This window comes from Etheostoma cragini, chromosome 10, assembly GCF_013103735.1.
Source record: "Etheostoma cragini isolate CJK2018 chromosome 10, CSU_Ecrag_1.0, whole genome shotgun sequence".
In the NCBI taxonomy this organism is placed as follows: Eukaryota; Metazoa; Chordata; class Actinopteri; order Perciformes; family Percidae; genus Etheostoma; species Etheostoma cragini.
Window position 1 is genome coordinate 8586959 of NC_048416.1, and position 14053 is coordinate 8601011.

General features: G+C 40.0%; 2 protein-coding genes across 7 annotated transcripts in view; one reads left to right on the forward strand and one right to left on the reverse strand.

The window, feature by feature from the left end:
* The window catches only part of ccdc142 (coiled-coil domain containing 142), a 27940-nt gene extending 25966 nt beyond the window's left edge, over positions 1 to 1974 (reverse strand). For 2 of the 4 annotated variants that reach the window (XM_034882822.1, XM_034882823.1), the window contains exons 1-2: positions 1679 to 1974; positions 134 to 186 (exon numbers count right to left, since the gene is read on the reverse strand). In XM_034882822.1, coding sequence (XP_034738713.1) covers positions 134 to 186; positions 1679 to 1932 — 307 coding nt within the window. In that variant the 5' untranslated portion in view covers positions 1933 to 1974. Of the gene's footprint in view, positions 1 to 133; positions 187 to 1127 lie in introns of all 4 variants that reach the window. The other 2 variants (XM_034882825.1, XM_034882824.1) reach the window with 2 other exon arrangements.
* Positions 1975 to 7717: 5743 nt separating this feature from the next.
* slbp (stem-loop binding protein) lies at positions 7718 to 12823 on the forward strand. 3 transcript variants are annotated; one of them, XM_034882857.1, is made up of 8 exons: positions 7718 to 7972; positions 8740 to 8859; positions 9177 to 9293; positions 9396 to 9467; positions 9821 to 9943; positions 10424 to 10576; positions 10697 to 10808; positions 12729 to 12823. In XM_034882857.1, exons 1-8 carry the CDS (start codon positions 7914 to 7916, stop codon positions 12798 to 12800), a joined length of 828 nt encoding a protein of 275 aa, XP_034738748.1. In that variant the 5' UTR covers positions 7718 to 7913; the 3' UTR covers positions 12801 to 12823. The 3 variants fall into 3 exon arrangements, with proteins under 3 accessions (XP_034738748.1, XP_034738749.1, XP_034738750.1); XM_034882858.1 differs by having other exon boundaries at positions 9402 to 9467; XM_034882859.1 differs by lacking the exon at positions 7718 to 7972 and adding an exon at positions 8523 to 8579.
* The last annotated feature ends 1230 nt before the right edge of the window (positions 12824 to 14053 follow it).

Sequence of the window (14053 nt, forward strand, 5' to 3'; positions counted from 1 at the left end):
CATTCTCCTTAAGATTCCCAACCATGATAATCCTGGTCCACCCGCATCACTTCCCGTCTCCACCCTGTGGTGGAGGATTTAGCTGTGTGTGTGTGTGTGTGTGTGTGTGTGTGTGTGTGTGTGTGTGTCACACCTGCTGCCTCTCCTCCAGGATCTTCAAGTATCTCTGGGCTGGTGTGGTCCATGCTGTGAACAGACAGCACAGACATTATTAGCCGGACCAGATAGAATCTGCGGATGCGATTGGGTCTGATTTTTAGTGCTCCATGCTGCTGAAAGCATGCTTTCAAGGGTGAGGTGCTGTCTGCGATAGGGTTGTCTCGTTTCCAATGGCAACATGTCACAGTCAGACATTCTGTCTAAACGATTTGTTTTTTATATATTTTTTAATTGTATGTATGTGACATTTCGAACAATAACAGCAATCATCCTATGGACGTAATAGTTCTACAGTATGATGACCCACAGTGTACCCTGGTTAGCTAATTCCCATCTAAAATCCAGAGATGTATTCAAGGAAATAATTTGAGGTATTTGTGCATTTATCTGACAGCTACAGTATAGTCATTACTTTACAGATCCAGATTTAATATTCAAACCCTATTGAAATTATAAAATATGATCCATTGTTATCAATTAACCTATCTAACCGTATACTGTTATGATTAACTTCCCCTCGACCAACAGCAAAATGCTCACATTAATCCATGAGTATAAAACACAGTGAAATACAACATAAAAAGTAACACTCACAGGGGCCATTTACTTCAAGGTATTTTTCTGATGGTAGGCTAGTTATTAACCTTGTTCACAGCAGACATTTTTCACTTGTCATAGAAGGAAAAGCACAGCTGAAATTGATAGGATTGATCGATGGGTCCATTCCATCTAGTGTCCCGGTGAGCTATTTCAGTGAGTCAGCATGCACAGTACCAGGGCCTTTCCTAAGTGGAATGCAGCCATCATTAATGGTTTTGAATACACATGTGCTTTTCCTACTATGACATGTCTGCCGTTAAAAATATTCTGTTTACCTTTATTGAGGTAGACCTAATATATGTTATGGTGTAGGCTATTTGTACATTGTTGCAATGCCTCGTCTACATTTAGAAAAATTATCTGAATACCTCGTCCATTACTGAACCTCTCAGGAGTTGGGAGATAGACTAATATATTTCTCTTTAACCAGTGGCGCTGATTTCATATGTGATGATGTGTCACACAACCTTCATAACACCAAAAGACGTAGCTAGTTAAATACCAAGCTTCTTCAAGTAACGTCACAAACGTCGGATGTTCCTAAACGGAAGGAACCGTTTGGACTGAGATAAAATAGGAGATATTAAAAGACGTGGATTCTAGAGCATTTTAACATTATAAAGACATTATCTTACTCAGCATTAGCAATGGCATCCAAACGAACATCCCCGGTGCATCTTGACGAACCTTTTTGGAAACTCACTTGTCTTTCTTATGAATGAGAACTGGACGCTTCACACTAAGCCAGTTAACGTGAGTTTTCCCACAGAACTGTTCTCAATAGTAACTTAGCTAGCAGCAGCTTTCTTAACGTTAGCCCGTTTAGTAACAACTAACGGCTTTTTTTATCCGTGTCTAGTTATCAAATCCGTTCACTGAAACAGCCGCCGAAAAGCCAAGCATGTTATTACTGACTTACTCCTTTTCTAAAATGCACTTGTTAATCCAGTGCTGCTCACGAAGGAAGTATGGTTCAAAATAGCATCTGCCAGCTAGCAAAGCCTGAAAACACAGGATGTAGGAGTAGCCAATCAGGAGGAAGCGTGCACGGTTGTTATGGAAAACAGAGCGCATTAAGTGCCGCCCCCACAGGACGGGATAACAACTCTCCGCTCTCCCCAAGAGTGTATGGCTGCACCCTGGAGCGTCCCATGTCATGCCGTCTCGTCTCATGCCGTCCCGCCTGGTGCCATCCCCGAGCTTCTACATTTCAAAATAAAAGCTCGCATCTGGAATGAAAGAAGCTCGCGTCGACTATCATGCTAAATAAAATACTTAAAAAATAGATGTATGTCTATAAAATAAATGCAGATTATATGCAAACGAAAAAAAAATTCAAAATAAAAGCTCGCATCTGGAATGAAAACTTTAAACAGTAGGCTAGCTCTCTTGCTTTTCAAAGTAAAAGCTCGCGTCAACTATCATGTTAATGAATATAATACTTGAAATATTTGGTGCTTTTTTAAATATTTAAAAATAAATGTCCATCTCTAAAATAAATGCAGATTATAGGCAAACTAAAAAATACCTTCTATTGCTGCAACTTGAAGCCTCTCTTGTCTCATGCCCTAAGTATATTGTATATAATATGAAATGTACATTGTATTTGCAGCAATGTCTCAGTAAAGTGTGAAAACAATATAGAATATAAAATTAAAAGGAGTCTTGGAAAGAGCGTCACATGTTTATTTTTATATTCAGGAAACGAGCAGAAAACATCACTTTAGACTCATCTCACCCCAGACACAACCTGTTCCAGCTTCTCCCCTCTGTTAGGCGCTACAGAGCACTGTACGCCAAAACCAACAGACTCAGGAACAGTTTCTACCCACAAGCCATCTTTCTGATGAACAGCTGACTTCCTACCCTCAGTGTCAGGTTCAATTCGGTCAATAACCCTGTCTCTAACAGCACCTGTTTACTGGTTCCACTTATTATTCCACGTATTTAGTATTTATTCATGAAACTCATAACTTACAAATTTATTCATCATTCTCATTCCAGAGCTGTTCATACTGTAATATAATAATACTATTTATCCCAGTATCCTTTGGACAATGCTCCACATTTAAATATTTTTTGTTGCTCTCTTCATTGCACTTACACCTCTATATTGCTTATGTTTAGAGTAGGCCTATGTAGAAATTAGTGTGTTCATGTTGTTTGGTTGTTTTCTATGTGTAAGCGCATTGTAAGAGACTAAGTTCCAAATTAAAATTACACTTACATCATATCACAATATCCACAATGGCGATATGCCCAGCCCAATGGATATGCTACATAATATGCTTATAGTCATCATTGTGTGTTGTTTCACCTTTGAGTGAAAAATGCTTCCACAAAATAAAAGAACCTGTGATGTTGACAGATCTTTTTTATTAGACATTGACCTTGAGTGGTTAAGGTTAGGACTGCTGATTGGTCAGGGGATAGGACCTGAACAAATCAGGTTACCTTACCTTGCATAAGCATGACGCCTGGCCAATACTAATGTGTGAATGCTATTGAAGGGCGGGTCTTGCCTAGAAGTTGTGCTGAGATCCATAATAACTGGGTCGGACACAAATCATGACAACGATTAAGTGACTGAGTTTTTTTTTTTTAATGCAATTAGGCAAATTTATTTAGAGCCTTTGCGGACACAAACACGTGCACACAACTACAAAATAAATACATGAACAATTCATATCCCAGGGAGTAAGCAAAGGCCAGCACGGCTAATCAAGCAGTCCAATTCATATTTCGTCACGTGAGATCACAAGTGTTAAATATATACAGTCCATGCAGTCTACAGAGTTTTACAGTTCTTTGATATTGTATGGAGTCCAAATATGAATTGACTTTGCTTTCATACACAGGAAAAAAAGGTTTAGAGTCCCCAAACTTACATTCATGGATGTGATATTTAGAATGTAAAAGATTAAATATATTCATTCTTTGTCCATCTTAAAGCTCCACCACACCAAGGAAAACATTCTTAAAACAAAATCTTTCCGTGAATAGGAACATTTCCAAAACAAATGGGAAATATTTTCATCTGATCTTTTACAGAAGAGAGGCTGTGTAATACACATAAACAGTAGTGTGCAGCCTCCAACTGAACTTGAAGACGTAGGTGTGATATGAGCAACCTGTCTGAAAGTTGAAGTCTTCCGTTAGCTGTGCCAAGAGAAATCTCAATCATTCCCAATCAGCAGAGACAGAGAGCCTAGGTCAATGTTAGGAGATAACCAGTTGTCAAAAACGGAAAAAAAGAAAGAAAAAAAATCAGTGGAGTCACTTTAACAAAGTTTACTTGCGCAAGGAGTCAATCACATACACGTCAATGAGTAAAGAGATGGACTCAGGCGCAAACTCTGCAACCTCCACTTTATACATTGAAACACCCCTTCCATCTCCATGGATACCATACCCTAAACAGCTGCACTATCTCAAAGGCAATTAAAAACTCAAGAAGGAGTAGAAAAGGTGGAAAGGGGAGAAGCCTGGCCTTGAGTGGCTGAAGATAGGTGGGAAGGTATGTGACCATGGGCACCTCAGACAAAGATGACTAAAACAAAAAAGTAAGAGACATTTGCTTTTAATTGTTACATTTTCCAACAATAACCTAGGCACAGGCTAATTACTGCTAACTTAAATGCTAGTTAACATTAGTAATTCAACCTAAACAGTTAATGTGAGCTGAAACTGTGACATATCCTGTATTGTTGGGTAATTCCTCTACTGTGCGACAGTAAGTTGCGTGGCTATGACACAATTGTTAGCCCATTTTTACAAAAGCGTCTGCTACGAAGACCATAACGTGAGATACAAGCTAATGGAGCCTTTAGTACATTGTCGTGTTTCTTTAAAAATAAACAATGGACAAATAGTCTTTCAAATGTATCAGATGAATTAGATGTAAAGCTATTCACTGTCAAAGTGACGTCAAAAGGAATGGCCGTCAATGGAATGTTAATGGAAGCATTAGAATGGCGCCAGGAGCTTACCATCTTGGTAATACGTAACCAAAGATCCTTGTGATGGCCATGGCCACACAACTAGCTTAAGAGCGGTAACCTCATGCACTTATAGTTTTCCTTCGGTTTAGTTTATACACATTTGTTTATACACCTTATTCATTTGTTGCAAACATTTATTCAGTTACAAAAAAACTTACTGGACACTTGATTGATTTCACATATATCATTCTTTAATTAGTTGATATACAGAATTATCTTGTGGTGAGCATGCACTGTTAGTTACTTTTGGATGGTCATTCAGTTCTATAATTGTTTCTTTTGAGCTTACCAGTGTGCATCCACACCCAGGAGGGATCCAGGAGGTCAGCTGGCTTGAAGGAATGGTGCTTGGAGAAGGAGCAGCTTTATAGAGGAGGTGGCCTAATTGGACACTACCACTGCTTTGTATGTCCGGGGGGGGTAGCTTTATTCTCTCTGTAGGTATTCTGGGCTTTAGATTTATATAGAGTATTTCCTTTTGATGAGTTAAGAAAAATAAAAGTATGTTTTATTTTGAACAAGTTCTTTTAGGTCGGTTTTGCGTTATTTGTGTTCTTTAGTAGTGCTATTGTTAATCTCCCCCTGTGTGTTAAAATTAGTCTGATCAGCCAGTATATAAATCCCCTTTGTTTCTTTGTTAGCAGGTCAGTTGTATTTTGTTGAGTCTTGCGGCCAGCGCTTTAGTTACGATCTGTTTATTTGACCACTTTTACAGGCCCAAAAACCTTCTTTATTTTGTTGTAGTTATTTTTTGGCAATTAAAAGCCCTTATTTTTGAACTCCTCACAATCCTCTATTCTATCATCACATCACATACCCCGGAAGTAAATTCAGAAACTACAAATTTAATGATTATGGTGCCATCTTTTTAGCGTGGTCCTACCAGACTCTCGCACATTTCATCTGTACAGATAGTTTGGCCACTTTCCATTGACAAGCATTGACTTCTGTGAAGGCGGGTACTCTGTTGAAGTTTTAAACTATTGGATTAGCCCAGAGCCCCTCTGGATCTGTATGACCAATCGCTAACATTTGGTCGTGACGTGCTGTACAACATGCGGATGTGCAACTACAGGGGACACCGTCCTCCTACTTCTGTCTCCCACCCGATGTGGCTGAATCACCAGTTGAAAAAATCTGTTTTTCCCAACTTCCTCAAAATAATAACGTCCGTGCGTTATTTCAGAAAGAAATTGTTAAATGTTACATTTAATTAGAACCAATTTGTTAATGACATTGACTGGAAAAAGGTTTGGATGATTCCTCACAAATACTTGATAGTAAACAAGGTGAAAGAAGTATCATTTAGAATAATTCACAGATATTACCCTGCAAATCATTCCATGCTAAAATTTAAAAGGGACATTAATACAAACTGTTCTTTCTGTGAAGCTCACCCAGAAACTGTTTTGCACCTTTTTTGGTATTGTTCACACACCAGAAGATTTTTGCAAAACCTCGGCAGATTCGTCATTGACCATTTCTGTAAAGACTTTGCCTTATTGTGGGAGAATGTTGTATTTTGCTTTTATAGAATTCAAAGTAAAGAAAAGATGTATTTTATTATAAATGTATTAATCCTTTTGGCAAAGTTTCACATTCATAAATGTAAATTCAGCTCTAAATTTTAAAAAAATGTATACACTATTTCCATGAAGTTTTACTTTACAACAACAAGAAGGCAACTTATGGTCCTTCTTCTCTTTGTAACGGCCTTTAAGCTTCCCTGGCTAAATTGTATTGTACTTTCTTTACCTCATGTATGTTTATATGTTATTTTGTATGTCTTTTGTGTTCTGTTTCCTATTTTTGTAATAAAGAAAAAAAAAAAAAAATAGGGAGACCGACAAGGCTTATATTTAGCATTAGCATCACTAGCGTTAGCCTTAGCCAACTCCTTCACCACTAACGGATCAAGCTGGAAAATCTAACTTTTCCCTGAACCCCGTGGGGAGGAGGGCCACAACTCAGCTAAGATTGTTCTTACTCGGGCTTTAACTTGACAACGGACCAAATGGCATCGTTCGCACCTTTGTCCACCGCCATTACGAAACTACAACTCAAACTAGCGCACGACCTCATCGTCATCATTCTCTGCCACTCCCTCTGTTCTCTGATTGGACTGCCAAAAACTTTGGACGAGAAAACCCAAGACTATACCGCAAACACAGAGTACTGAAGCGATATATTAATTGAGCGGAAATATGTAGGAGAGCGGAGCGAGGCTACCATCTTGTGGTGCTGCATCCAGTTTTTTATGATACACCCATGCCACAAGGCACAGTTTGGAAATAGTAAATGCTTTTTATTATTATTTTCTTTTTTAGAATTCAATGTTATGTCATCTTAGTTCGTAAACATAAATTGCACTGTAATTGTAAACAAGTATAAATGACATATTATGAAAGCAAAAATAAATGGAATTTTTTTTACACAATAAATAAATAAATGAAAAGATGACAGACGTGCAGACTTCACTAAAAGTTGGGACAGCAATTGTTTTTAATTAAATAGGTTTCAGTGAATATAAGTCATTGAAATAACTTTCTTATTTGTTACCAATCACCAAAGAGGTTCAAAGTGTATATTGGTACTTATTAAGAATAGTTGTAAAACATCGGGATTGATTTAGCTTTTGTGAATATGAAACTTACCAATTAAAATTAAAAGATTTACAATATTACACAAGTTCCTATCTTTACATTTGAAGTGGGTGATAACATTTTCACTTCAACTGTGATTGTGTGTTGTTACCAGCAATGAGACTATTATTTTCTTTTCAGAATGTAGGAAACTACTAGATGCTAGATCGGATACACTAGACGTGTCAACGTCAAAAGACGTGGCTCTTGTCCCGCCTCATTCTGCCTCTGATTGGCTGAATCTGATAGGCTGACGCTGATACTCTTACCATAACCAACCCCCAATCCTCAAGCATTTACCTAACTACGTTTAGGATTTACCCTTTGAGGACTTTAATGAACAACGGTAACCGCCCTTTCCGGCCACGTGACGTCTGGGATTGTTTGGAACCGCGCGTCTTTCGGTGTTGGCGGGTATCAGTTGATTCACTGCTGTAGAGCCTCTCGGCTGACAACAGAGATACTTTACCGCTCCACATACTCCTCGATCACGCTATTTCTTACAAAGAAAATGTCTGACTGGACCAGAGGCAGACGAAGTGACCCTCACAGCAGCAAACCTGAAAATAGGTACGTTTTGAATGTTGTGGCTATAGGTTAGCTACTTACTTAAAACACCGTTATTACGAGCTACCATTGTGTTTAACTTAGCTAGCAATAACGTCAATGAGCAGATGGCCAGAACAATCGGACATAGGAAATAGCTGTCTTGGTGGCGGGAGAAACTTTCAAACTAAGGATTTTGTATTCTATTGGACACTGGAAAGCTGGTTTAAATAACGCTGGGGGTGCCACTTACATTTGCGCCTCTTATGTATCAGAGGAAATATAAGTTAACCATTGGTTTCTCAAAAGGTGATTATCAACCCAGGAGCTTATCTAAAAACAGTTGCCGTTGCCGCTTTTCTGGCGCTACTTTCAGATTCGCCACGAGCCGTTTAATGGCGTAAAAAAAGTTTGCTGCGTTAGAACAAAGCGTTTAACCCGCTTCCTTAGTGGCGACTGTTTCTTTTCTAGCTAGCCGGTGTTCCGGCGGGCTGCCATCTTTGTTTTGACGGGGAGACATCAGCATTAACGTAAGCTGCTGTGTCTCCCTGTTACAACATTACACATTTCAAAACTATGCTGCATATAGCATGCAAGCTAGTTCTGCATTAGCCGCGCTAACGTTAGGTAGGTTTAGCCGCTTGCTTATCGCCTTTTAGTTGTTATTGGTTTGCTCGATACGGTTAGAAACGTAAGCTAACGTTAGGCAAACGTTACTTGAGACAAGCTTGCAACAAAGTAATTCCATACATGTACGTATGTTTTAATCACTTTTTATTTCTCCCTTGCAGGAAACGAGGGATTGACGGAAGCCTGCGAGCCAACAGAGAGGCAGGTGGTGGTGGTGGTGGCAGGGAGAACGGCGGGCACACCGACAGCAGCTACAGATACTCAGAAAAAAGACATGCTAAGTAAGACTACACAGTTACTTACTACAGCTTTTAAGATTAAAGCCAGCTTTATTGTCAGAGTACAGTGACTGGGACAACGGAGTGCAGATTAGCATCTCACCAGACGTGCAAAAAGTATTTACAAATGTAAAGACAAAACCGAATGGGGTGGGAATTGCAAGCTCAATACAATGTATTGAAGCGGTAGTCTGTCTTCACAGGGGTGAAACCAAGTTGGCAATGTGGGGTTATATCTGCCGGCACTGTGGCAACATGAACTTGTATTCCCCTCCAGTGTATGAATGCTGGTACATGTACCTCTTGTGCTTCCTCCGTAGTTTCACCACTCCAGAGAGCACAGGCCCGGTGTCTCGCTGCAGCAGAGCTGCTGACTGGGGCAGCCAGGTAGATGATGAAGATGAGATGAGGAGGGATGTACACAGAGACATGCAGCGGTAAACAAACTCTGCCTCTTGTTTTTTTTCTTCTCGGATTCATTCAAAGCCCACTTTTTATTGTGTGCCAATCATCACTGACTGTGTGTGCACTGTGTTCAGTTACAGGAGGAGGATACTGGGTGCAGAGGTCACCCAGAGAGAGAGAAAGACCTCATCTGGCTCTTCTGAGAGGTAAGTCAGCTTCTCGCATGTCAGTCCCTTTCACAGCCTGTTCTGGGTGGAAATGTTGCGCCGTTATTCCGCCTCGTCGTTCTGTATTAAAGGCACAAACACAGAATTAGGGCTGTGCGATATGAGTAAAATATGCGCTAACGTTGTTGAATGATGCGGTAACGATATCACTTGCAATAAATAACAAATTGAACATTGAATTGAAAATAAAAGGCACCATTAAATAGAAAATGGCAGTTACATTTTCTTTTCAACCATCACAAAATATGGTGAGATGTCACAAACTTTCTCCATTCACACAATATTCCGTGAGTCTTTATGTGTGAATACCCCTGTCTGTCCGTCTGCTGCAGCTGTGATTCAAGAGAGGGAGAAAACATGGAGACCGATGAGGCTGTGTTGCTACGGCGCCAGAAACAGATAAACTATGGCAAGAACACACTGGCCTATGACCGATACACCAAGGAAGTGCCAAAGTAGGTACTCACACACACACACACACACACACACAATACACCACTGTAACTATAGTGAACATAGAACAATAATAAATAATGTCTTATAATAACTAAGTAGAACCTTGACTTTGCACTGTATTTTGTACCACTGATTTTCCCAATTTGATTACATTTCCCATTTGATTTGCAATTCAATGTTGATTTGGGATATTTCAGTCAACTTTGCTGGCATATGAAAGATCCTCTATCATTTCTACAGTCCTTGAATTTTGAATGATATTTAATTCAGAAATCTTGAGTCAAGGGGTCTCTTAAAATGTTAGTTAGCCGCCTTCCCTAATGGATTCCCCATGTCTTTTAGTTTCATGGGATACGGACAAAGATCCTCTCTGGATTATAAGAATCAATATTACATTAAAAAAAACATCAGCCCCACTGACATCATACACAGGTTCTTACCTTCTTTTTTTCCTCCCTCTACCCCCTTTCTGTTTCCAGACACATGCGTCAGCCGGGTGTTCACCCAAAGACTCCCAATAAGTTCAGGAAGTACAGCCGTCGCTCCTGGGACCAGCAGATCAAACTGTGGAAGGTCAAACTACACGCCTGGGACCCCCCAACAGAGGATGGCCAGGACAAAGTCCTTGATATGTAAGAAGATATTTGGCCTCCAACAAAGATCCCAGTCACCCGAGGCCGCTAGAGAATGCACTTCCAGTCTAGATCAGCTGTTGGTCATGTTCATGTGTCGTTTGTCTTCTGTCCTTCCAGTGAGGAGCTGGGTCTTGATGATGTAATGGACATTGAGCTGGACTTCCCAACCTTGCCAGACTCAGACCAAAAGACCCCAGCCTCTCTCCCCGCACATAGCCTTTCCCTGGAGGTGAGTTTGATTGAGTCATCATCTGTTTAGCAGAGCTCTATTAAATCTTACTTACTCATTTTAAAGCCTTAAGAAATATATTCAATATATACACATTTTTACCTTTTTGCAAATAGCAAATCTCTTTCTTTCACGTTCTCTCTTCTTTCTTTTTTTAAATGAGTGAAGCAGAAAGTGAAATCGTCTCCCATCGTTTGCATTGAAACGCTTGGTTACATTGTCACCTTGGTTCTCTGAGTAAAGATGATTTCTTTGCCATGTTTTATTTGAAATTTTCTTTAAAATAGTGTTTAAATCTAGTTTTGTGACTAATCTTGTGTCTCATCTCGTGAGCTGGGTGTTTGTCACACCCCTAGTAGTTACACTTTAATTATTTGTTAATATTCTAGGTGTCCGACAACATTATGGAAAGATTTCTTAGGAAAATTTCTGTTAAAGAGTAAGATTTCTTTTTTTTTTTAAGCATAAAATCAGCCACAAAATTGGGTTTGCTAAACCCACCAGACTCATGTAAATAAATAAAAAGTATTATAATAAAAGTATTGCCTTTTTAAATGGAGTCTGGTGGGTTTAGTGTCAGCGACTTCAGAGCTGTTTTTGGTTAAACAAAGGTCTCAAAGAGGTTTTAAATGAAAAATCTGAGCCTGTCAGCGGCTAAATGAGCACTTTTGTCAATGTTAATACAAGCTGGACATTTGCCCGATTAACTTACATTGTCGCCTGTTTCACCGCTGCCAACAATCCCGCTGACTCATTTCTGTAGCCTCTAACGTGTGTTTCGGAGCATCAGCGCTGTGTTGCTGTTCCGCTACCGGCCTTGTAGAGATTTTTAACATGTGCCATTCACATGAACCCAAAGATGCGTTGCTTCTATATTTTTGTTGGCAACCCTCCATAGAGATTAATCCGCCTACTTTTAGTAACGGCGACAGTGAAAAGGTATTTCACACTATAGTTATGGTTGATCTTTGCCATTGATCCACGGTTCACATGCATTCCGAAACCGTGAGTGTTGATCAATACTTGTCTATATCTTTGACGTTCCACTTTCGGAATTGCTCTTATACCGCCAAAAACTCCGCTAGATTTCACTCATTTCCAGTAGGCCCGAAGTCAGTTTCTTTCCGCTTCCTTTGTGTTGGCGTCTTAAACCCTGGGGCATTTCTGAGGTCTATGGTTACCTGCTCCTCAGATCTCTGCAGGGTAAATCCAGACAGCTGGTTAGACTATCTGTCCAATCTGAGTTTATGTTGCACGACTAAAACAACTTTTGAACGTACACGTTGTACCAAAACAGGTTCCTTCCCGAGCCTATTTTGCAGCGGCACCGCTGCTTTTCTCCGGTGCTTAGTGTTATATCTTCTTAGGAAGAACTTAATGTCCACAACATCCCAAATCCTTTCAACGTTTAATACAAACGGACAGGCATGACATCTGTACAAGTTACCAAGCTACTTTCACATTTCTCTAGCTAGCAACAACTTCTTCGGTCTTGTTCTACACCTCGAGACAACATCCTGTCAGCATAACATACTCTGATTCAGAACTCAATTTAATAGCGCCTCCTGCTGGAACATCCCTTATTAGCAGCTAACTTCAAATACAGGATAAGGAAATAGAACTATTATTCTTACTAAGTAAGTAAATTATATAGCTTACAGATAAGCATTCTTGTTACTCAAAATTACAGTTAGGATATTAGTTAGGATACCACACTTAGCACCGCCCAAGATGATTGGGATTGGTTTAAAGATATGCCATTAAACCAGAGCACGTATTCCTCCCATCCCCGAATGTTATGTGAAGTACCCAGAGCCTCCTCCAGAAGGCTTTGGAGGAAGGTCTAGCAGAGCGGGACTAATCCGTACGGACCACAGATCTTGCTTACTTGGCACTAAATCCTATTGTGATTCTGTTCAGGGTGAAGACTGCTCAGGTACTCCAGTCAAAGTACAGAAGACAGAAACCAGAGTGGAGCCTGACATGGCCTAGTTTTCTTCATGGAAAAGAAAGAACCGGTTTCGCCGTTTCCCTCCCCAACACTCTCACTTCTCACAGCCCACTGTGTCCCCCAGAATGACTCTGTTCCAGGTAGCAGCTACTCGATGCTGCTGGAAGCAACTCTGCCCCTGCACAGCTTCCCAGTGCTGCGTCCGCCTCCCCGCCGCTCGTCACCAGATCAACACCGTACCGTGTTGAGTTTCCATTTATGGTCATGCTTCTTAATCTGATGGTTGGGACCTTCTTCTTTTTTTCCGATCACTAATCTGCTCAGGGAGTCTTTTTCTTTATGGCGGGATTTTACAGCTGCATGTTTAATCACGCTTTGGTCGGTTGAGATGGTTTAGGATTTGGTGTTTGCCAAACCACTTGTAGCACTGATCTGGGGCCTGGTAGGGCCGACGGCCACGCTTGTTGATGTCCATTACATCTAAATGGAATGAAAGAATAGATAGAAACTGACCAAACTCAAAGTGTTCTTTTAAAGGAAAGGCAAACCAAAGGCAGAGTAATCCCCCCCCCCCCCCCCCCCCCCCCCCCCAATTATGTACAATTTTAAATCCCGAAGAACATTACTTCTGTTATATTGGGCTGTGATTTGTTTTTATATAGTTTCTTCTTTTTTTAAATTCTAATGTTACTGTGTTTATTGTTGTTTCTTTCATGGTGAAGACTTTCAAATAATAAAAAAAACCTGAATGTTTCATTGTCTTTTACTACCAGAGCTTTATGATAACCACCACCCCTGGACATTTTACTGCAAGACTACGACTGCATTTCTTCCATCACGCGTCATATTCTGTTTTTATTAAACTGAGGGAGAGCCAAGCGTTTAGCAAAATTTTCCTTTTTTTTTAGCCATTTGAGATCACAACATGTTTAAATCTGACATCATTTTTTTTTGTGGGGGGGTGGAAATCCTAGAAAAAGAATCATCCGTCCAGCTTACGTCGTATTCTATAGTTATTCTCCAGTTTTCATCATTCTGAAACCAGAGCCCAACACGTTTATGGGCGACTAATTACAAAATTGTCTGATGTTGCTTTTTTGTCCAACTTTCTTTATTGCATTTCACAACTTGATACACATCAATCATTAGTACAATGAAAACACAGTAGTTATATAGAAAAAAAAAGAAGTACAAGCTGATCTACAAGCCTATCTGACAAACGCACCCCGTCCAGGTCCAAACACAAGACAAACAGCCTGCTGGGATCTAGTCCCTGTAGCAGTTTCTAGCAACA